Source organism: Octopus bimaculoides, chromosome 4 (assembly GCF_046866305.1).
Source record: "Octopus bimaculoides isolate indiv1 chromosome 4, ASM4686630v1, whole genome shotgun sequence".
Lineage (NCBI taxonomy): Eukaryota > Metazoa > Mollusca > Cephalopoda > Octopoda > Octopodidae > Octopus > Octopus bimaculoides.
The window spans coordinates 142,367,060-142,392,281 of NC_142931.1; the positions used below are offsets into that span (position 1 = coordinate 142,367,060).

Consider the following 25,222-nt stretch of genomic DNA (forward strand, 5'->3'; position numbering starts at 1 on the left):
TGAGGTCTTCTCAAGTTCCTCATATTGTCACACATCTTGGTCCTTTGTCACCTCCTCTGTGAATTCAGCATCTCGATATCAGTCCCCCCCCACCCATTCATCTCATACCTCCCTCTTCTGTAAGTTCCATCCACTTTAAGTGATTTTCATTTATACTTTATACAATTCACATAATTAAACCAACTCTTCTACCTGATAGCTGTAGTGATTGCACAACAAATGGCGGGCGTAAATTTGAGAAACTTCAAGAGGTGGAATTAAAATAAAGTGGGGAAATGAGTTCGATATAAAGTTGCATGATGATTAAATGGGAATTAAGAGAAAGAGGAATTTTATAAAAATCATGTCACTGTCTGTCTGGGTTGACCAGATATCCAGCACCCTTGCAATTGAAACCAAATATGTTTTACGAGCAATAAGTTGTTGTTCGGCTGTGATTGAGTAAAGCTATAATCATAGAACTTCTAATCGTCATTATCGTATATGGGACCACATTATCAGATAGCTTCTTCCCTTCTTAACTCATTTGTCTATGCCTGGCGAGCAACTAGAAATTCGTTAGACTGATCGAGAACATCAACCTGTCTATACGACAGGGTGTAATTTGTGAGAGACTTCGTTGCTATTTCTAGCATATTTAGCCATCGCATTGGCATCGTCACAGTCGTCAGGTTTTAAAAGAGTTCCATGTCAAGGGACGTAATTCACAATATATTTACCTTCGGAATTTCAATTCGCCCACGAGATAACAACAACCATTTATCCGGCAAGTAACGGCAACAACAGTTGTTTATCCGGCCAGCGAGTACAGCAGCACTTTATCCGGCAATGCAGGTGCTTCTACGTAAGTTACTTCTGTATATTTGTTACTACTACATCAGTTGAATATTAGAATAAAACATCCTTAAGAATATTGAAGCAGCATAAATATGTTCCGAATTTGTTGCTAGGCCATAAATATCTTTGGCATCGTCGGCAAATCTACCAAGTTTTTTTTTATTTTTTAGCCAGTATCACTAAAGCGAAGTTACAGGAGGCGCGGTGTGAAGGGTTAAATGGCTTCTTGAGTTACTTTTTGTGAAAAAAGAAATTTTATAAAACAAAATATTTGCGTATCTATCAGTTATATATTCCTTAGGGTAGTTGTCATCGTTGTTAGTCGTCGGTTAACCCTCACCTGGCAGACCTATAACCAAAGGCTTTTGTTGTGGTTCCAGCCATAACCAGCCTGTTTTTTTGTTTTTGTTGGGCATTGCGTATATTCAATGTGTTCCTCGTTTTTCAAGATAATGTCCTTTAAAAAGAAATTTAGCTGCTATTTCTTGCAAGTTGAACGACAATGCAAAGGTTCCTTTTTAAATGTCTTAAAAACCGGATTTTACATTGAGATAACCAATAAATACAAGGTCAGGCTTCAGAAATATTTACACATACACACTTAAAGAAAGACTTAAACTTTATTCAAGTGTTTGTGTCACTGACAATTCCATATTTTACATTTCAGTTCACCTACAACAGCTACATTTAAGAAGTTACATCATCACCATCATTTAACGTCCGCTTTCCATGCTGGCATGGATTGAACGGTTTCGTTAGAGCTGTTTTGGCTTGGTTTCTATGGTTGGATGCCCTTCCTAACGCCATCCACTTTACAAAGTGTACCGGCTGCTTTTTACATGGAACCGACATGGGTGCTTTTTCCGTTGCACCGACACAGGTGTTTTTTACTTGGCACCGGTCCAGGTGCTTTTTATGTGGCACCAGCACAGGTGCTTTTCATGTGACACTGGCACCGACTTAACAGTAAACGATATTAATTTGATATTATGGATTTTCACCTGTTGATAAGAAGGCTTCTGTAATTTAGAGGCCTCTCTTTTGCCCAAGAATGCGTGCTTATTACTGACTCGGATACTAACACCATCCCGCGCCCCATAATATCAAATTTAGTTATGTCCCTTCTTATTCAAAGTTCAACTACTTCACAAGGTTGGCTTTGCTTGTCATTTGTCAGGGGAATAAAATAAGTACTCGTTATTCACCAGCCTTGTGTCTGTGTAGGAAATTAATTTTTCAACGAACACTGCCCTTCCCCATCACTCCCGTGAAATATTATTTCATGTAATTTTTACTCATTTCTCTTGTTGTCAGTTAAAAATATTTTGAGTTTATTATACAGTTCTTCTACATTCTGATGTTATTGTTTAACACTAGGTCAGCTCTGATCCAGCAGACCTATGATTATAGGCATACCAATCCTGACAATTCTATCTGGTACTTTTTTTTTGTTTCAAGCTTGGTATATCTAGCACTACATTATCTAATTTGGAGAAAATATTATTTTGATTAAGAACAGGTGATGGTTGGTGACAGGAAGGGCATCCAGCTGTAGAAACTCTGCCTCAATGAATTCCATCTGATCCATGCAAGCATGGGAAAACAAACGTTAGAATGATGCGTGTGTGTGTATGTGAAAAATTATGATAAATGTGTATCATTTGTTCCCTACGTATGTTTCACCATTGTGGTTGTCTGAAACTCTGTATTGGGTGTTCTAAGTGCAATTGGATGCCTTATCACAACAGAGCATTTGAGAAGAGTTTACTGGATTATGATACAGAGCTCTTATGTGTGAAGATGGACTGATAGCAAGACATTCTATAAGTCTTTTGAGAGGGTAGTAGAAAGGGTGGACATATATGTATGTATATGTCATCATGTGACACAAGATCACCTCTGCCAGTGCCCCCTCCCCTCTTGAAAGTTGTTTTTGCCTTGCAAGTACTTGGTGACCCTGTCAGTGCAGGTGCCACTTAAAAGCACTCAGTCCACTCTGCTGAGTGGTTGGTGTTAGAAAGAGCATCCAGCTGTAAAAATCCTGCCAAAACAGTCACAGAAGTCTGGTGCAGGCTTCTGCCTGGCCGGATCTTGTGGAACTATCCCACCCCTGCTAGCATGGAAGGTGGATGTTAAACGATGATGATGATGATGATATATATATATATATATATATATATATATATATATATATATATATATAATCTTGTTTCAGTCATTAGAGTGTGGCCATGCTGGGGCACCACCTTGAAGAATTTTTAGTCAAATAATTCTGTCCCAATACTTATTTTTTCTTTTTTTTAAAACCTGGTATTTATTCTCTCAGTCTCTTTTGCCGGACCACTATGTTATTGGGATGTAAACACACCAACACCAGTTGTCAAGCAGTGGTGGGGGACAGACACAACGACACACGCTCACATATATACAATTGGCTTCTTTTAGTTTCTGTCCACCAAATCCATTCACAAGGTTTTGATTGGCCTGAGTGCTATTGCAGAAGACACTTGTCAAGATGCCATGCAGTGGGACTGAACTTGGAAGCAAGTTTTTTAGCACTCTGCCACAAAAAAACTTTTTGATGTGCTCTGTGACAAAGCCCCTTTCTGCAAAAATCAGCAAGCTACTGCTGAACAAGATATGTTTTTCAAAACATACCTCAGAATCATATCTAAACAAACTGTTTCCCTTTGAAAGGTGTCAAACTTTGTTTTCTAAACATCCTGAATCTAGTGTTTTAATACAATCCGTTACTGCCATAAGGTCACAAACGTTCACTTTATTCACAGCTGAACTTGTTCTGTACAAGTTTTTGGTATTAACAGCAGCTGGGCCTTATATCACTGATCCTTTCTTGATTAATTTTTGATTTAATTCTGGAAGCCTTATTTACTGCGGAATGGCCACTGAAGGTAATGTGAATAAATATACACATTATATGCATGATTACACATACACACACACACACACACACACATGAGCTAATATATGTGTAGCCCATATATGTGTTGATCATATACGAGCTACATGGTTGCTTGTAATAGCAACCAAATCTCCTTAAAATTTCACCATGTAATCTAAAGAAAAAAAGGAGACTTCAGACAATGTTTTAGATATACAAAAAGATAGGATATTTATAGCTGGTTAAAGTTGACCTGGGGTTAACCCTTTCGATACCAACCTGGCTCTGGCTCTGAGTACAAATATCTTGTTTAGATAAGTTTTGAATTAAAATCTTCCACCAAACTTTAGTCACAATTTATGTTCCTAACACTAACTTAATGATAACACAAGGCTTTGGTCGGCCTGAGGCTATAGAAGAAGACACTTGCCCAAGGTGCCATGCAGTGGGACTGAACTCGGAACCATGTGGTTCGTAAGTGAGCTACTTACCACACAGCCACTCCTACGCCTATATATATATATATCTATACTATATATAAAACAGAGATGTGTGTGTAATCGCTTTTCACGTGAAATCGACTTCACCAAATGCTTCCATACTTGTAATGCATGAATAATTTGACCTCGGATAAATCTTAGGCTCTTCATTTGATTTTTTTAATTAAAAATAAATAATATTGCTTTATATTTAAGATTCACTTCTTTAAAAAGGTTCCTCAATGTCAACTTCCGGTATTGACGTAACAGCCGCGAAAAGCTTCACTTTCTATTTTGTGCGTTCGTGTGTATGAGAGAGAGAGAGAGAGAGAGTAAATACTACATACACACCGCTCGCTCACTCTGTCTCACACACACCTTGACTCACTCACACTCTGTCTCTTACAAACACACACATACATAAATGTATACAAACATATTTACAAAGACACACGCGTGTATGCGCGCGCGTGCGTGCGTGTTTGTAAGAGACAGAGTGTGAGTGAGTCAAGGGCTGTGTTGTCATATGCATACATCCAAAGATGTATGTATATTTATGCATGTACGTATACATGACAACAAACCTCTCTCTCTCACTCACACTCTGTCTCTTACAAACACACACATACATAAATGTATACAAACATATTTACAAAGACACACGTGTGTATGCGCGTGCGTGGGGGGGATCCACAATCACCATTTATTTCAATTACTCTTCTGAGGATATTCACGTAAATCATTTTTTTCATTTAATCATCATCATCATCGTTTAACGTCCACTTTCCATGCTAGCATGGGTTGGACGATTTGACTGAGGACTGGTGAAACCGGATGGCAACACCAGGCTCCAATCTAATTTGGCAGAGTTTCTACAGCTGGATGCCCTTCCTAACGCCAACCACTCAGAAAGTGTAGTGGGTGCTTTTACGTGTCACCCGCACGAAGGCCAGTCAGGCGGTACTGGCAACGGCCACGCTCGAAATGGTGTATTTTATGTGCCACCCGCACAAGAGCCAGTCCAGGGACACTGGCAACGATCCCCATTTTAATTTTCGTAAAAGTTTCCAAGTACCAATGAGGCTTTTTGGCACATCTTCAATTTTCCCCATTCATGAGAGGCGCCCAGCTATCATTCATCTGAGAGTCCATCTACAGAATGTCCTCAAATTTCTATACAGCATATTTTGCCTTTTTTTTCTTCAAGTATATAAGCAACAATTTCATTCCCGAGCAACGCCGGGTGCCTCTGCTAGTATATATATATATAAAATAAACAGTTCTGTGTGAAATTAAAACAGGTTGTAGGTGAGATTCATTTTCAAGTTAACCTATTTCCAGTCTAAATATAGTAAGGAACATCTCCCTCACCGCCATCATCTGCCACCTACTGTTTCCCCTCCTCCTCCTCTCACAAGATTTACCTTTCTCTTCACTCCCTGCCTACTCTCTGTTCCCTCCCCCTCCTTCCTCTAATGGATTGTTTAAATGAAAACTAGTTTTGCTTCCTCCACCCTCTTCCTTCTCATCGTTTATCTCTCCGATATATAAACTCACACATTCTTTTTTATTTTTGTATTTGTTCGAGTTATTAGCTGGCAGCCGGGCTAAAACGCCTTAAAAAAAGTTTTCGAGCGAGTTGATCCTGGTACTTATTTGAAGTCTGGCATTTATCCCACCAGTCCTTTTCTTTTCCTTTTTGCCAAACTGCTAAGTTACGGAAACAAAGAAAACAACACTGGTGGTCAAACAAAGACGATCACAAAAACTTTACCGACACACACGCACACAACGGGCTTCTGCGCCTTCCATCCATTAAATTCACTGACAAGGCATTGCTCAGTCTGGGGCTGGAGTACAAAACAAACCCCAAGTGAAACCTCACGGTGTTAGGGACTCTGTGTATGTATTATATATATATGTAGCTTGTGTGCAGCCTTATTTTGTAATATACATACATTATATATCTCGTTGCTATTATGCAAAACTGTTGTAAGTCCAAAACGTTGCTTTTTCAGAAAACGGAAACATAGTTTCATCATTCCATTTCTTTTTACATTAGAAACAGTTTCAGCTTATCAATATTACTTTGGTGGGTGTATAAAATCGTAACTCCATGCATGTATGATATTTTCAGTCAGAAATATCTTTTTGCAAAACTGTGGTATGTGGGACTTACTACACTTTTGAAAAATGCTAAACCGTCGTAGTACACTTTGACAATCTTCATATCTTGGCATCTGAAGCAGCTGGAGATACGATAGTTTGACCAAAAGAACCGGCTATTGCAAGCAAACACATAAATATTGCAAAAAAAAAACAAAAAAAAAACGCATTAGTTTAACATAATAGCAACGATATATATACTTTTACTGTTTTTAGTTTCTGGAATTTGTCCATGCTGATGTGCACGCGTGTTTGTGATTGTGTATGTATGTATGTGTGTGTTTGTGTGTCTTTATGCTTGTGTGGATGTTTATATTTGTGTGGCTAGCTTCCCCTCCCCTTCACCTTATTCTCCTTTCTACCTCCCACTGTCTCTCACAACCCCTCTCTCCTCCTACCTTTCTTCTCTTAATGTATCTTTATCTCTCTCTCTCTCTCTTCTCTCCCTCCAGGTGTTGTCTCTGGGCGTACGCTTTCCAATTCATTGCTCAGTCGCGGCCGAAAACACCTCAAAGCTGCTGTCATGTCACGTCTTTTGAGTGCATTGTCTCCACACGTCACCTATGACTACCTAGTGATTGGTGGCGGCTCAGGTGGGCTGGGTAGTGCCCGTCGGGCTGCTGAATTTGGTGCGAAAGTGGCCATCATTGAGGAAGCTGCATTGGGTGGTACTTGCGTAAGTTACAAAAGTTTCTTCAAGTTATCTACTGTTTAATACTTGGTCACAGTGGAGGCGCGATGGCCCGGTGGTTAGGGCAGCGAACTCGCGGTCATAGGATCGCGGTTTCGATTCCCAGACCGGGCGTTGTGAGTGTTTACTGAGCGAAAACACCTAAAACTCCACGAGGCTCCGGCAGGGGATGGTGGCGAACCCTGCTGTACTCTTTCACCACAACCTTCTCTCACTCTTATTTCCTGTTTCTGTTGTGCCTGTAATTCAAAGGGTCAGCCTTGTCACACTGTGTCACGCTGAATATCCCCGAGAATTACGTTAAGGGTACACGTGTCTGTGGAGTGCTCAGCCACTTGCACGTTAATTTGTTGGTTACAATATTGTATAAACATGCCATAGAATTCTTTTTTCCCCATCTTAATTTTTGTTGGATTAATCAATTTTCTTTTTATAAATAAATCAGCAGTGAAGCATTTGGTCTAACTGCCTGTATTTGAAACATTCCGGCCTTAATTTCAGAGTGTCTATCTAAGGATTACTCAGCCATTTACATTATAAGTATGTGGAGGTTATTAATCATCTGGAATACTTTATTGAAAAGCTATGAGATTAATAATAAACTGTGAGATAATCATAATCGTCATTATCATCGTTTAACGTCCGCTTTCCATGCTGGCATGGGTTGGATGGTTTGACTGAGGACTGGTGAGCCAGAGGCTGCACCAGGCTCAATCTGAAGTTCAGCAGATCAGATATTGCCAAGCCTTTGGCAAAATTTGATGTAGATTCTCTGCTCAACTTTTGGTGTCATGATCAATGCGGCGATCACACTCTACACACCTTCCTTCCAAGCACTGCTGTAAATAGCAGAAATGAGCTAGAACGTTAAAACTTAGTGCGTATGTGTAGCAGAGTCTAATGTCAATCTGTACCAAGCGGCTTCACTCTCTGTGCTTTAGCTTCATTACTATAGCAACAGTCTGGATACTTATTGATCAGACCACTTATATATGTGTGTGTGTACATTTGTTTATATATGTGTGTTTAGCTGTGTGTGTGTGACATCATTAAAAAAGTCACGATAATGTTGATATTAATAGTTATCACATTAGTACATTTCAGCTAATTAGATACTATTCTGGTTGTCGTGGATATTGTGGTGTTGTGGTTATTTTGTTAGTATTAAGGTTATTATTATAACTATTGTCGTTAGTATTGAGGCTGTTCTTACATTGTATGTGCTGTAACATTTTCTCGGATCAAGCAGTATGGCACACAGGCTGGTCTCAGACCCTTTTTTCCCAAAGAAGCAGACTGGTAATAGCACACTAGGAGAATTTTGGTTATTTGACTGGTCTTTTACCTCTACCACTGCAGGTCAATGTTGGCTGTGTCCCAAAGAAGGTGATGTACAATGCTGCTGTCCATGCTGAATATATAAGAGATCATCAGGATTATGGTTTCTCAGTGGAGAAGAAGGAATTTGATTTCAAGTGAGTCATTAAAACTTATTGTCTTTGTTCCTACACTTCATAACCTTCCCATCAGCCTCTCTTGTGTGACAGATCAGGGCAGAAAGTTGCCTTTGTTTCCATGGCTTAATCTGTTATGATTTATAAAAATAATAGTGATGAAAATCACCTCATTTCTGAGACTACATAACCCTCCCATCAGTCTCACTGTTCTCTTCTATTTTATAACAGACACTTGAAGAAATCCCGTGACGCCTACATCAAGAGACTAAATGGAATTTATGCTAATAACCTAGAAAAAGTGAGTATTTGACAATAATAGCTATTTAACTTTTAAAGCTATTTTGACATTAACCATTGTTTAGTCAAGATGGTGTTAAAAAAAGAACGATGGATGTCCCTAAAAGAGTTATCTGGAGGAGAGGGAGTGATGGCAGGCAGTGTAATAAAGTAAATGTGAAAATAAATCAGATACCCATAGATAAAATGCAAACCCTCCATATTACATATTAACTTACTATATTTTACTATTCTACATAATACTGTACTTTATGCTCTTCTGCTGTACTCTAATGGCACCTTACCATACACTACATGCTTCTATTACTTATGGTCTTCAGCTATCTTTCCCCAGTTGTTAGGCTGGTTGCTGACTAAAAGGCTCAACCTTCTTGATGAAATCACAAAAGTGTTTCTTAAGTAAAACCCTGCCTTGCGCTGTGAGATTTTGTAAATTTTGAATCTGTGATCTGTTTGTGTATTCTTGTGTCTGGCAACTTTTTTTACATGTACCATCTATCAGTGGAATTTATATTTTTCAGTTTTTGGTTTGGATTCTTATTGATTATGTTTTGGATGCATTCATCCCATCTGTTGTTCATACAGTGAATGTTATATTATATTATGACCATGAAGGGAAGCTGTAGAAGCGGTAGACCCAGGAAGGCATGAACTGAGGTGGTGAAGCATGATCTTCAGATGTTGGGTTTCGTGGAGGCGATGACAAGTGATTGACATCTTTGGTGATTTTACTGTGTTTGAGAAGACATGTCAAGTCAAGTGAAACCATAGTCATGACCGGTGCTGGGTACACGGAAAAGACACCTGTGCCAGTGACCCGTAAAAGGCAGCCACTTCACTAAGGGCACCCAGCTGTAGAAACCAAGCCAAATCAGACTGGAACCTGTTCCAGCTCTTCAGCCTACCAAACCCAGTCAGACTGTCTAACCCATGCCAGCTTGGAAAACAGGTGCTAAATGATGATGATGATGATGACTGTATGATGACACGACAATTTTTTTTGCTAAGTCACTATTGTAAGCTTACAATTATATATGAGTTATTAGGCTTGAAACTGATAAACCAAATTTATGTTAATTAATCTGTTTTGTATTATCTTCATCTAGTCAAAAGTTGAGCGAATTGTGGGCCATGCCAAATTCTTATCTAATCAAACGATAGATGTGAATGGTGAGAATTATTCAGCAAAACACATTCTGATCGCAACTGGAGGGAAACCACTTATACCAGACATACCTGGTAGGTAGGTGGGGATATTTAATTATGTTCTACAACCTTGAGTATCAATGAAAAACCACTTGCTGGTCCCTGGTTATCTTTGGATCCTCAAATCCTTAAAACTTATAGGTACCATTACTTCTTCCTTAATTAGTATAAAAAAAAAACTTTTACCTAAAATGGAACCAGTCTTTCTTCCATACATGCATCTGTGGTTTGTTGTTGGTAGTCGTAATCAAACAGTCCTGTGAGCTAAGATATTCTGTCCATGACCATCCCATAGTATATCTAAGATCACATTATCTTGTGTGTCTTTCTATTTTTAATAGTTAAGTATCTTGCCTAAATAAAGTACAGTGAATTATACCACACTATTGTACCTGCCTATGGCTGTGTAGACTGAGCTGATGACAGTTAAATATCTTGGCCATTGATACAATATAGGGAATTATATATTAGGTGTCTACTTCATGTTCTTCACAAATTGGGAACTACATCATACATGTCAACCATAGCCCATACCTTATATTCACACACACACACACACACTCTCTCTTTCTCTCTCTCTCTTCTAAACTATAAGATAAGCTGTATATATATTTTACAGGTGCCCAGTATGGTATAAGCAGTGATGGTTTTTTTGAATTACCAGATTTACCAAAGTAAGTAATAGCTACATTCTGTTAAATCTGTAAATATCTGAGATATGTTATTGTTATTAATCTTATAATTATCAACAAAGCCATCGGCTGGCAGAATCGTTAGCAAAATTACCTGGGCAAAATGCTTAGTGGCAGTTCATCCATCTTTTATGTTCCGAGTTCAAATTTCACCAAGTTCAGCTTTGTCTTTCATCCCCTTGGGGTTGATAAAATAAGTACCGGTTGAACACTGGAATCAAAATCATCAATTTACCCCCTCCCACAAAATTGCTGGCCTTGTGCCAAAATTTGAAACCAATATTATAAATATTCATAAGACAGTGAGCTGGCGGAATCATTAACATGCTGCGCAAAATTGGTGACATTTCATCTGTCTTTACATTCTGAGTTCAAATTCTGCTGAGATTGACTTAGCCTTTCATCCTCTTGGGGGTCAATAAAACGAGTACCAGCTGAGAACTGGGGTCAGTGTAATCAACTGGCACCCATTTCCTTGAAATTGTTGTTCTTTTGCCAAAATTTGAAACCATTATTGTGATTATCTACATGTGGTAAGAAGTTTGTTTAGCAACTACATGGTCCTGGGTTCAGTCCCTCTGTATGGCACTTTGGGCAAATGTCTTCTACTCTGTCCCTCAGGCCTACTAAAGCCTTGTGAGTAGATTTGGTTGACAGTAATTGAATGAAGTCCTTTGTGTGTGTGCTTGTGTTTGTGCCTCACTACCATTTAATAACCAGTGCTGGTTTGTTTACATCCCCATTAGCAGTTTGATATGGGAGACCTATAAAATAAGTACCAGGCTTTAAGAAAAATAAAGTACTGGGTTCGATTTGTTAAACTAACCCCTTCAGGCAGTGCCCCAGCATAACTGCAGCCTAATGACTAAAACAAGGGAAAGATGATAAAACATATACTTTTAACCCCTTCTTTACAGTATATATATATTCAGCATTTATATAGCTACACTATCAATCTCATCTATAGGGGTTACCCCCTTTGGACAGTAAGTTGTGATTTGAGAAAGATTTGGCTGGTATTTCTAGCAAATCATGTAATTATATAGGGATTCCTGCATCAACTCATTGTTGCTTAATATAGTAGCTGAGTATCATCATCATCATCATCAAATACAATAAAAGACATCAAATTACTTTTACTTCGTTAGTTCAAATCCTACTAAAGGTAATTTGTTTTTTGTCCAGTCATGGGGGTCAACTTAAATCCTTGATTTCCCACTCCAGTCCCAGATGTGTAGCTGTGTGTGTCTCTTAGAAATTACGATCACCGTCATCACTACCAACACCCTCTTCTTCCTATCACCATCATCATCATCATCATAACTTAAAAAGTTTTCTATTAATTTCAGAAAATGTGTTGTTGTTGGTTCTGGTTACATTGGTGTAGAACTTGCTGGAATATTCAAATCTCTCGGTGCAGATACCTCTCTGCTTATTCGATACGACAAGGTGAGATTCCATGATGTGACAGCTTTTGTTTATTCACTGATTCTGTACAACGTTCATTGTGATGTGGAAATACTTATCTCAAGACACTCAGGTCTCTATTGATACCACAAATTGAAACATTGGGAACCTGAGAATAAGAGAAGCCATCTTCATTAACAAGCTCAAACCACATATTAGCAACAACTGAGCTTAGAGTAGCTGGTTGACTATTATAGCAATGCTATCCTGTGCATGCAAAGCAACCTTCTGAACACACACACACACACACACACACACACACACACACACACACACACATGCACTTACTTTGGAGCAAAAAAGCTAGATCACATCACTAAATCTGAAGATTTCCTGAAGAAAAGTCCTGACCCTGAAATATTGAATTACAAGATAACCGTATAAACCATAGACTTATTTTCTTATAATTCATGTTATTTAGGCTTTTCAGAAAAGCTATAAACGTATAAATCTACCTACCCACCACTACACATTGTGATTAATTACTGTTTTATTAAAATATATTAGTAACGGGAAGTTAATAAATTTCCCATGTCACAATTTCAGGTTCTACGCCAATTTGATGAATCTATTAGCTCAGCAGTTACAGAGAACCTGGAACATTCTAAAATCAACCTTCAGAGACACACACAAGTGAGTATTTTTATGATGTGATTGTTTACTTTTAGAATGACATTGTAGGGTGTGTGTGAAAAGTTGGATCTGGCCAGTTTGAACATAAAACAGGCAGAATATTCTGGCCAGATACTAAAGGGTTAACTATCACACATCAAACTACAGCATGGAATAAAAATACCTTCAGTGCTGGCAGGACACGTAATTTTACCCAGACTTGTTTTATGTCCATTTTTCCACACTGGCGTTGATCGGACAAAGAATTGTTTGAGGCAGTATTTTATGGCCAAATACTAATCTTGTCACCAAACCTGATGTGTTTTTCTATCAAAGGATTTTTTTTTATTCTCTTGGTCTTTAAAAGTTTAGAGTCTCATAGAAGCAATAACAAATGACTGAGACTGTTGGTGATTTGCTGTCGTTTTAGAGCAGTGCCACTCAAAGTGGTGGTCCTAGGATTAGTGCTGGTCTGCGAGCCATCAGCTGCCAGTACGTGGCGAGTTTCCAGAAAACAAAGAAACATTATAAAATGCTTATGTAATATTGTATTATTTGTTTACAAAATAAATATAAGATAAAAATTAATTGTCAACTTTTATTATATTCATTATATTGTTTCCGGTATAAATTAATATTACTAAGAGATATTACTGGTCCCCCAACATCACTTGACAACCGATGCTGGTGTGTTTACATCCCTGTAACTTAGCAGTTCAGCAAAAGAGACCGATAGAATAAGTACTAGGCTTACAAAGAATAAGTCCTGGGGTCGATTTGTTCGACTAGAAGGCGGTGCCCCAGCATGGCCGCAGTCACATGACTGAAACAAGTAAAGGATAAAAGAGAATATTGTTTTATTGTGACAAAACCTTTTATCAATGCCTTCTGCCTAACCTGAGCAGGCACACATGGTGTGTGCATGCAAAGTGTTATGGTCCTGCATATATCTAGTGTTACTTCACATTATTTACATTTGACGGATATTTGTCCTCATCTTGTTTGTTGTTAACACAACATTTCAGCTGCTGTACTCTCCAACCTTCATCAGGTGTCTTGGAGAAATTTCAAACCTGGATTCTCATTCCTAAGCTGAAGTGTTGTGTTATCAACAAGCAAGTTGAGGACAAATATCCATCAAATGTAAATAATGTACATAGTTCTTCATCTCTTAAATATAGAACTGTAGTGTATCTAGAATTTTTTTTAAAGTGAGAAGATAAATTTTATGAATTGTTTTTAGGAAGCGGTTTTGCCATGTAGAAGTTTTCTTAGTGTTACAAAAAGTTTTTAATGTAGGTGTGTAGCAAATGGTGTGCATGACTTTTGAAATTATAATTTTACAGGTGCAAGAAGTGAAAAAGCAAAGTAACGGTCAGCTAACTGTGAACTCTAACCAAGGGACCATTTCAGATGTTGACTGTCTTTTGTGGGCCATTGGCCGTGTCCCCAATATTTCAAACCTTGGACTTGAAAATACTGTATGTTTGTTTTTTTACATTTTTAAATGTTGTTCATAGAATATATTCTTCAATGTTCTTGTTTTTAATGTTATTGTTTGCAGTGTGTGTGTGTGTGGTGGGGGAGGTGCTTACTGTGAATTAAATTTACCCTCACCCTTGATTCATTTGATCCTTTCTTTCTATCTGGACAAAATCCATTGGTGAAGCAGGCATCAAAAGAATCATTAATCAGATTTTCTCTGTCTCATTAATCTCTCTAATTCTACAAATAATCTATACATCAATTCACATAGACGCAGGAGTGGCTGTGTGGTAAGTAGCTTGCTTACAAACCACATGGTTCCGGGTTCAGTCCCACTGCGTCGCATCTTGGGCAAGTGTCTTCTACTATAGCCTCGGGCCGACCAAGGCCTTGTGAGTGGATTTGGTAGACGGAAACTGAAAGAAGCCCGTCGTATATATATATATATATATATATATATATATATATGTGTGTCTTTGTGTGTCTGTGTTTGTCCCCCTAGCATTGCTTGACAACCGATGCTGGTGTGTTTATGTCCCCGTAACCTAGCAGTTCGGCAAAAGAGACCGATAGAATAAATACTAGGCTTACAAAGAATAAGTCCCGGGGTCGATTTGCTTGACTAAAGGCGGTGCTCCAGCATGGCCGCAGTCAAATGACTGAAACAAGTAAAAGAGTAAAAGAGTATCTGTTTGTAGAATCCTCACATATAACGCGCACTTACTGCCTTAAACACCAGGTACATTGTTCTGCTACTCTGTGAACACTATAGATTTATGTCTGTATGGTTACACTGTCTGAAACACCATTGCTGGTGTCACATAAAAAGTGCTATGCCAATGCTATGTAAAAGCACCCATGCTGGTTCCATATACAGGCTGTTCAAAAAGTCTCTCCGCAGTAAGTATTTTATTGCAACGATGGTATAAGACTACAAAAGAATATATTAGACTTTACAAGACTTTAAAAAAGAACTTTATAAGAGGTGTTGAAAGTGTCATCCTTCATTTTCAATACATAAGTTGACTCTTCTGCACATGTTTTGAAATACATCCACCTCTTTATTGACAGGCTTGATTGGCCAGAGGAAATTTTGTACCCTTTTGCATCTGTGCAGAAAAAGGAAGAAGATTGTCCCCTAATGTTCACACTCTCTCTTCTTGTTATGCCTCTAGGTGGGTCGAACACCAGGTTGAGTCAACAGCGTTAAATCGTTCTTCTCAGTAACCAGGCAACATCGCTGGTCAAACTGCGAACGATTTATCTCCCTTCATTCACTTCTCTAACTTCAACAAAAATTGAACTGGACTGGTTTTGAGGACCAATCCAAACATTTCTGTAGTTTAGAGTGTAAATAAAAATATAATGAAGAGATATGAAAGAAAATCGATATTGCTACATTGTTTAGCCCAGATCAAAGACCATCTGGTTACAGATGGCCTTTGACGGGATGTCCAGACAGGACAACATTAACCAATGTAAAGTTTTCAAATAGCAGGTTCCACTTTTGGTACTTAAACTTTGGTATTTATTAGTCTTTTCTTTTTCTAAGATTGCTGCTTATAATTTCCAATATCATTTATTATTGAACTCCTTAGCAGTTTGTTCAGATGATGTTTTTTTTGCTTTTAGGCAGTGAAATGTGATACCAAAGGCCACATTATCGTCGATGAGTACCAAAATACCAGTGTCAGTCATATCTATGCCTTAGGAGATGTCTGTGGAAAATTCCAGTTAACACCAGGTAAATTAGCAATTATTATTATTTTTAAATATTATAAAGCCTAGCTGTAGGCGAAGTAAGAAGAATGTAAATGCATCCCTTGTGTGCTGTTATAGAAAAACGAAGTGGGGGAGTTTCCTGATGTATAATTTCACAATTTATTGACTGCTCCTCAGAGACAACATACCTGGTCTTCATCCTCAATCAATATTTATAGTGGTAGTAGTACAGGAGCATGTGCAGTAACAGTGCATCCCCCATTTGTTGGTGTTTCTCTACTATTTGAAAAGGTTTTCAAGGCCATTTGCCAACAGGTTTACTTTATAAATTTGACCCTGCATTCAATTTTCCACCATTCATTTGCTTCACACTTGCTGTGCCCACCAGAAAAGGATGTGGTATACAGCCTTTGTTTATACAAAGATAAATAACACCAGTTAATTAATTCACTGGTAAACATGTTTGTGTCACGTATCTGATGCAAGTATGCTAGCTATGCCTTTTATATTGTAATACTGTCATTGATAGGATGTAGATATCAACAGGAGGGGGTGGGAAAAGAAGAAAGGTTTCTGATATAGATGGTGGAGGCAGGAATTGGAGGGTGCACCATGAATGAGCAAGCCACATGGCTACACATGTGGCAGAGACATACTAATGAGAAAGACAAGATGTATGTTTTCAACAGGCAAAAAATGTAACTTCTAATGAACGAAACATAAAAACATGAAAGTTCGGAGTATCTTCTTATTCATGTATATATGCATCCACACAATTGTTTTTCTAAATGAAGGTGTAATTTAGTGGATAAGGATGTTACTATCTGTTGTGGTGATAGGCAGTAACACCCCTTGGGATTAAAAGTTGGACTCACTGAATTCTTATAAAAGAGTAATGTGTATCGTTGAGATGAGCGAAGGCATTTGGATTCTCATGTAGCAGTAATATGTTGTGTGAAGACATTGTTTTACCTCTGCTTTGTTAAATCACATATCCAAAAATCAAGGATATAAAACTACCTTTAGTTTCGATATAAGGTTTCTAGTTTGACTCCTGTCTTAGACTCTGTATATTCTAAGACCCAGCCTTGTCACATTCTGTGTCACACTGAATCTCCCTGAGAACTGTGTTGAGGGTACATGCGTCCATGGAGTGCTCAACCATTTGCACGTTAATCTTATGAGCAGGTTGTTCTGTTGATTGGATCAGCTTGGAACCCCTTGTCATCATAACTGAGAGGATGCCAGTATACAAGACTTCATCACCACTATATCTGTTATTATTATCATTACTACTGTCACCATATTTTGTATATGTTGTAAGCTGATTATTTCTATATTGTGTGTTGATTGCAGTGGCTATAGCTGCTGGACGTCGATTAGCTCACCGGCTTTTTAATGATGAAGCAGAATCCAAGATGGACTACACTGATATTCCATCAGTTGTTTTCAGCCATCCTCCAGTTGGATCTGTTGGATTGACACAAGGTCAGTGTACTTTTTTTTTTTTTTATTTGTTTACTTTAACATATGTCAATTCTTTTTCATCATATTTTTTCCACTTTTTCCATGGAATTCATTGGGGCAGATTTTCTGTGGTTGGATACCTCTCCTGCACCAACTCTCTATTTCCAATTAAAGTAATATTCCCTTAAGACAAGATATGTTTCACAGAAGATTGGAAACAAAGGACACCGCTTTCATAATGGTGGCACTTGTTTATAACTATTATATGAAGACAAAAGAATAACACAATATATTCACAAGGCTTTGGCCAGCCTGGTGCTATATTAGAAGACACTTGCCCAGAGTGCCACACAGGGAAACTGAACTCTAAACCAGTGGTTTGGAAGCTTTACATTAACACAATGCCACTGTTAACCTTTATTGGTTTACCTTGGCACATACATACCTCACTGTCTCTTATACGTTTTTTTTGCCATCATTTCTCTCATGTTCTTATATGAGGGGGGGGTGCTGAAAAGTTCCTGGTTTTGGGTAAATAAAAAAAATACAAGAGGATGAGTTAATTATGCTTTTATTAAACATATTCCCCTCTCAGATTCGCACACTTCAGTTTTTCTAAGCCCTGTAAAAGAACTCAGAAGGTTGGGCTGCCAAGAAGGCCTTACACAATACCCTTGAAGTCAGGAACTTTTCAGTAACCCCTCGTGGACGTGGCTGTCATCATCACTAATGTTCTCTTCTTCATCTTCAATCCAGCTGAGGCAGAGAAACTCCATGGTAAATCCAAAATCAAGACCTACCAGACCAATTTCACCCCAATGTATTATGCTGTCACCACACACAAAGAGAAATGTATGATGAAGTTGATTTGTCTTTTACCTGAAGAGAAGGTAAATACACTTTCTGTTGTTGGTATTTTCTTTGTTTCAACTTAATTTTGTTTTTTTCCTTGCATCACCACTTTCACCAACATACCTACACAACAGGCTTCTTTCAGTCTCTGCTTACTGAATTCACTGACAGGGCTTTGGTTGACCCAAGGCTATAGAAGACACTTGTTTAAGGTGCTACACAGTGAGATTGAACCCGAATCTGCATGCTTGGGAAGCCAACTTCTCAACCATGCAACTGTATCTGTGCCTTTTATATAAAAGTCAAGAAGAATAACTCAAAGTGGCCAGTGGCATGAATGTGAAGAACAAAGATGGAGAAAGGTCTACTAAATACCATACAAGATGAATTCTTGATTTATTGAAACTATCTTTAGTTTAAGAGAATCTAAGCGAACACCTAGCAACATTTGCAGCTGTCTCCAACTGAGAAGGGGAGATAATCTCATAGAATCGACAATCAGTCTTCAGAATTAACATGTCATTAAGGAACATTCTGTTTTCTATATCGGGAGACAAGAGGACAGCTGTGAACATGCTTCTACTTCAATACACACACATCAACATTGTTGTTTAACATCTGTTGTCCATGCTGGCATGGGTTGGACAGGCTGACATGCTGGACCAATCCAAGAGTGTAATGGGTGCTTTTACGTGCCACTTGCATGGGTGCCATTTATGTGACACTTGAACAACACTGGCATTTGCCATGACTGATTTTGCTTGGCTTGATGGGTCTTCTATATATATATATATATGAGAGAGGCGCTTTCCAGTTTCCATCTACCAAATCCACTCACAAGGCTTTGGTACCCCAATATACTAACACATCACTGGACATCAAAAACACACACCAAAATGACCAACTTACATGTGTAGCCATCTGGTTCACCAGTCCTCAGTCAAATCGTCCAACCCATGCTAGCATGGAAAGCGGACGTTAAACAACGATGATGATGATATAAAAAAAAGCTCCAATCTAATTTGGCAGAGTTTCTACAACTGGATGCCCTTCCTATTGGATTAATTGCTATATATTGATTAGTGTGTTAAAGTGTTGAGTAATGCACTGGCACAGTTTTGGCTACCTGGTGTCATCTGCAGTTGGGGTGTATTTCTGTTGGATCTACTTCAACAATTCCACAGTATTAGACACCAGATAGCCCACACCATGCCAGTGCTCAACACTTCAGTACATTATTATGCTTATATATATATATTGTGTGTAGCTGTTGAACTTTGGTCCCTGTATCTTGTAATGCTTTAATATATCTCCTGACACAGGTGATTGGTCTGCATATGGCTGGAATGGCCTCGGATGAGATGCTGCAAGGATTCGCTGTTGCTGTAAAGATGGGTGCTACCAAGTCTCACTTTGACAACACCACTGCCATACACCCCACATCATCTGAAGAATTTGTCACTCTCAGATGAAAACACAGCTTTACTCAGATTGGTTCCACATCAACCTGTTTGGTGTGGCCATAAATTGTATTTTTACACACACAGAAGAAGACAGAATATATATATATATATATATATATATATATATATTCTACTATGTTACCCATTTAGTTCAAGTTAAGGTAAAGGTGCTTGGTTAAAGTTTCTCAAATTGCAGCATTAAATAATTCACTTTCTAGATTCTTCCAGACTGATCTGGAGGTCATAAGCTGAAAGCATTAAGGGCCCCGCCAAATACTATTTAGATCTAATATTGCTTCAGTTAATTTACCATAAAAAATTCCAGTTATGGTCAGTAACCTTAATGTTACTAAGTGAATGTCTAAGAATTCTAAAAAGATCTGTTTGTCCTTTTTCTTTTTTTTTTTTATAATTTAGCAGATCTCTTTGGGTGTGTTGTTTTTATTTGCTGTATTTTCTTAAAAATCTCAAAAGCTCAAACCAAATATAATCCACATTAATCGTTAATCTGAAAGGACCTGTAAAGATTCTAGATATTGGGCTTTCTCTTCTGAATACATATGCAGTTTTTTGGGGGTAACAGGTGGGGTGTTATTGAGCATCAAGCAGGTGCAACATACCTTGCTGATAGAAAAACTTGTGAAATGGGTCTAACAAATGCCACCATCTGATTCTGAGATCTCTACTTGAAGGTTTGGAAATATTTTCTTGTAGAAAGTTATTTGGCATTATTGGAATCTAGAAAAGCAAATCATGAATCAATATGATTTGATTATGATGGTCAAATCTTTCATTGTTGATTTTTCACAGTTACTCCATTTTAGTATAAATGAATTATTTTTTTTATCAGAATTTATTATTAAAAATTTTCAAAATCTCTGTTATCAAGCTGGAAAACAAGTGCACTTATAATTTTTATAATAAAATTCTTTTCTAGAGAAATCAGTCTATGTTATTTTTTTTCATCATTTTAACATGTTTAATCCAAGGTCAATCAAGGCTCTGTAGACCTATAAGGATATTTCATATCACCATACTGGATTTTATTCAAGCATTGAATACTATATAGATTACATATGTGTCCTTAAGATATTAGGGCGTAAATTGAGTGAGATTTATACACACACACTCTGTGCCCATAAAGTCTTTCTTCACTCATATTGATTAGATGTGTGTTGGGTAAAAAAAAATGGAAGCCACATTGAATTGCACCAAACTGTACATGAACTTTATTAGTTGGTTTCTTATTCAACATGTTGCAAGTTACTCTAATAGATAACTTTCAAATCCCACCGTAACTGTATGGACACTATCATCATTTAATGTCCATTTTCCATGTTGGCATGGGTTAGATGGTTTCACTGGAACTAGTCAACTGGAATGCTGTACTAGGCCCCAGTCTGATTTTGACTTGGTTTCTAGGCTGGATGCTCTTTATATGTGTATGTATATATAAGTGTGTGTATATATATATATATGTATGTGTGGAGGCGCAATGGCTCAGAACCTAATCAAGCAGAATCTCTACTTGATCTCATGAAACTTGTGTTCATGGAGTAAACCATACTCTCCTAAACAATTACATATTAGACCTCTGCTTCACCAACAATCTTCTCAAACTGCAACATGATAGAACTGACGATATACAGTCTAAGATTAATTAATGATGAATTCTACACAGATGGCAGCTGAAACTTATCCAGTCTAAACTTCTAAAAGGCTGACTGGAGTTAACTGAAAAATAGATACTGCAGCAAAATTGGCTTAAAAGTCCTATGCAAGACATTGATATGTAACTAACAGAATTCATGTCAGTAATGCAAGCCATTTGCAATAAATTTGTCCCAGCTAAGAGAGCTACAACATAAAAAACATTATTTCCTGAAACAGGAAAGTCCTTATGAGACAGAATAAAGATCTCCAATCACACAAACAACTTAATGACAGTGAGAAATCCCTCCTCAAAGAGGCACTCTTAGAGATGGAGAATAAATTCAGAATCAACCATGAAAAGAAAAGAGCAGAAAGAGAAATGAGGGCCGTGGGGAAATATACAAATGAATCTTAAAGCCTTTGACAAGTTTGCAAAAGAATCTGCCTTGGTGCAACACAAAATAGAGCCACTGTTTGAAGACAGCCCACTAGTTGCAGACTCCAGGCAGATAAGTGTTAAACAATTCCAAAATGTCTTCACTTCTCCACTGGGAAACATGCAAGCCTAAAGAGCTTTTCAACACTGCAGATCTACATGGAAAAGAGGCAATCATCGATTACATTGACATAAAAGATGTAATACTGGCCATTGATGAAATGAACTCAGCAACAAGCACTGGTGGATTTCTGGCTGTTCTTTTAATGACATGGAAAAAGGTTTTGCAAAACCACTGTACATAGTTTTACAGAGTTTCTTTGCATGTGGTAAACGTCTCAAATTGTTAAAAGCAGAAACCATATATATATGTGTGTATGTTTGTGTGTCCATGTTTGTCCCTCCACCATCACTTGACAACTGATGCTGGTGTGTTTACGTCCCTGTAACATTAGCAGTTCAACAAAAGAGACTGATAGAATAAGTACTAGGCTTACAAAGAATAAGTTATGGGGTTGATTTGTTTGACTAAAGGTGGTGCTCCAGCATGGCCGCAGTCAAATGACTGAAACAAAGAAAAGAGTAAAAGATATATATATATATATATAAGGAAAGATTTGCCAATGTTCTGCGCCGTGAGGACCAAAGACTCGAGGTATTTCGTGTTGCAAGACAGTGTAGGAGAGAGAATAGTGATGTTGTAGGAGAGAAATGTGTTCGCATGGATGATGGTACGCTTGCATTAAATGAGGATGCAAAGAAAGAGGTCTGGAGATGCCACTACGATAGATTGCTTAATAAAGAGAATGAATGGGAGAAAGAGAGCCTGCCGTATGTCGACCCAATAGAGGGACCAGCTATCCGAGTTGATAGTACCAGGGTAGATAAAGCAATTAAGAGTATGAAGACCGGGAAAGCCCCCGGCCCATCAGGAATCACTGCAGAGATGCTCAAAATATCTGGCAGTGTTGGCTATAGCCTAGTCACCCGTATTACGAACCAGGTGATACACGAAGGAGTCATACCCAATGACTGGTGTAGCAGCATCATAGTCAACTGCTACAAAGGTAAAGGTGACGCTTTAGATACAAATAATTACAGAGGCATCAAGCTGTTAGATCAGGTTATGAAAGTTACAGAGAGGGTCATAGCCCAACTAATTAGGGAGCGAATCAATTTAGATGAGATGCAGTTTGGGTTCGTGCCAGGTAAAAGCACTACTGATGCCTTATTTCTAGTGAGACAGTTGCAGGAGAAATACCTAGCTAAGGATAAACCTCTGTACCTGGCTTTCGTTGACATGGAGAAAGCCTTTGACAGGGTCCCCCGATCCCTTATCTGGTGGTCAATGAGGAAACTTGGGATAGAAGAATGGTTAGTGAGAGCTGTGCGAGCCATGTACAGAGATGCTGCCAGTAAGGTGAGGGTTGGAAATGAGTACAGCAATGAATTCCGGGTAGAGGTAGGGGTCCACCAAGGTTCCGTCCTCAGCCCCCTCTTATTTATCATAGTCCTCCAGGCAATCACAGAGCAGTTCAAGACAGGTTGCCCCTGGGAGCTCCTCTATGCTGATGACCTTGCCCTAATTGCGGAGTCACTATCCGAACTAGAGGAGAAGTTTCAGGTGTGGAAGCAAGGTCTAGAATTGAAGGGCCTTAGAGTCAACCTAGCTAAAACCAAAATCCTAATAAGTAGGAAGGTAGATAAAACACAAACCCCTTCAGGTAGATGGCCCTGCTCAGTATGTAGAAAAGGAGTAGGTAGTAACTCTATAAGATGTACCCGGTGCAAGCTATGGACACATAAGAGGTGCAGCAACATCAAAGGCAGGTTAACTAGCAAGTTAGTTTTTGTTTGTGGCAGATGTTCAGGTGCAATAAAGACTGTAAACAAACAGGAAACAACTTCTATCTCATTCCAGGGTGAAAAACTAGAGGTAGTCGATAGCTTCCGCTATCTGGGCGACCAAGTTAGTAGTGGGGGTGGGTGCGCTGAAAGTGTAGCTGCTAGAATAAGAATAGCCTGGGCAAAGTTTAGAGAGCTCTTACCCCTGCTGGCGACAAAGGGACTCTCACTCAGAGTAAAAGGCAGACTGTATGACGCATGCGTACGAACAACCATGCTACATGGCAGTGAAACATGGGCTGTAACTGCTGAGGACATACGTAAGCTCGCAAGGAATGAAGCCAGTATGCTCCGTTGGATGTGTAATGTCAATGTGAATACCCGTCAGAGTGTAAGTATCTTGAGAGAAAAGCTGAACATTAGAAGCATCAGTTGTGGCGTGCAAGAGAGACGATTGCGCTGGTATGGACATGTGGTGAGAATGGAGGAGGATAGCTGCGTGAAAAAGTGCCACACCCTAACAATTGAGGGAACCCGTGGAAGAGGTAGGCCCAGGAAGACCTGGGCTGAGGTGGTGAGGCAAGACCTTCGTACATTGGGCCTCACCGAGGCGATGACTACTGACCGAGACCTTTGGAAATGTGCTGTGCGTGAGAAGACCCGGCAAGCCAAGTAAGATCGTTGCCAGTGCCCCTGGACTGGTTCTTGTGCGGGTGGCACATGAGATGCACCATTTTGAGCATGGCCGTTGCCAGTACCGCCTGACTGGCTCCTGTAGGATTTTCGAGCGAGATCGTTGCCAGTGCCCCTGGACTGGCTTGTGCGGGTGGCACATAAAAGACACCATTTCGAGCGTGGCCGTTTTCGTGCGGGTGACACGTAAAAGCACCCACTACACTCTCTGAGTGGTTGGCGTTAGGAAGGGCATCCAGCTGTAGAAACTCTGCCAAATCAGACTGGAGCCTGGTGTTGCCATCCGGTTTCACCAGTCCTCAGTCAAATCGTCCAACCCATGCTAGCATGGAAAGCGGACGTTAAACGATGATGATGATGATGATGATATATATATATATATATATAAATTGCTTAGACATAAATGTTAGTGTACTCTGGTGCAAACTCAGTACTCCAGACTAATACCTTGTCATATTTAGGTATTCTGTTATGACAAATTATTTTCCATTATGTCCAAAATAAACTTACTTGATAAACAAATATCAACAAAATGAACCCCAGTCTGAACTCTGAGGTTGATACCAATTAAAACCCATGAATGTGGTGTTCTAGCATCAGCACACTCCACCGATAAAAACCAATAAAAACCTTTGTGAATATATTTTCTGCTAAAGCTCTGAGTAGACCTATAGCTTGTAAGTGAATTCGGTTGATGGAAACTGTGAAGAAGGCCATCATATATTTGTCCATGTACATGTGTGTCTTTCACTGCCAGACAACCAGGGCTTGATTGAGTGCTTGTAACTTAGCAGTTCAGC

General features: G+C 38.8%; 1 protein-coding gene across 4 annotated transcripts; it reads left to right on the forward strand.

Annotated features, from left to right (window-relative positions):
* Positions 1 to 714: 714 nt before the first annotated feature.
* On the forward strand, positions 715 to 20,737 carry LOC106877931 (glutathione reductase, mitochondrial). 4 transcript variants are annotated; one of them, XM_014927005.3, is made up of 13 exons: positions 715 to 844; positions 6,837 to 7,060; positions 8,435 to 8,550; positions 8,761 to 8,830; positions 9,936 to 10,068; positions 10,655 to 10,709; positions 12,077 to 12,176; positions 12,741 to 12,827; positions 14,153 to 14,287; positions 15,924 to 16,035; positions 17,370 to 17,501; positions 18,237 to 18,370; positions 19,655 to 20,737. In XM_014927005.3, the coding sequence occupies exons 1-13, from the start codon at positions 829 to 831 to the stop codon at positions 19,802 to 19,804; spliced, it is 1,464 nt and encodes a 487-aa protein (XP_014782491.1). In that variant the 5' UTR covers positions 715 to 828; the 3' UTR covers positions 19,805 to 20,737. The 4 variants fall into 4 exon arrangements, with proteins under 4 accessions (XP_014782491.1, XP_089207714.1, XP_089207713.1 ...); XM_089351587.1 differs by lacking the exon at positions 715 to 844 and adding an exon at positions 3,598 to 3,749; XM_014927006.3 differs by lacking the exon at positions 715 to 844 and adding an exon at positions 5,097 to 6,120.
* The last annotated feature ends 4,485 nt before the right edge of the window (positions 20,738 to 25,222 follow it).

Coding starts and splice junctions, on each gene's coding strand:
- LOC106877931 (XM_014927005.3), top strand. Junction 8,831..9,935: donor ATGCTAATAACCTAGAAAAA/GTGAGTATTTGA, acceptor ATCTTCATCTAG/TCAAAAGTTGAGCGAATTGT. Junction 12,177..12,740: donor TGCTTATTCGATACGACAAG/GTGAGATTCCAT, acceptor TCACAATTTCAG/GTTCTACGCCAATTTGATGA.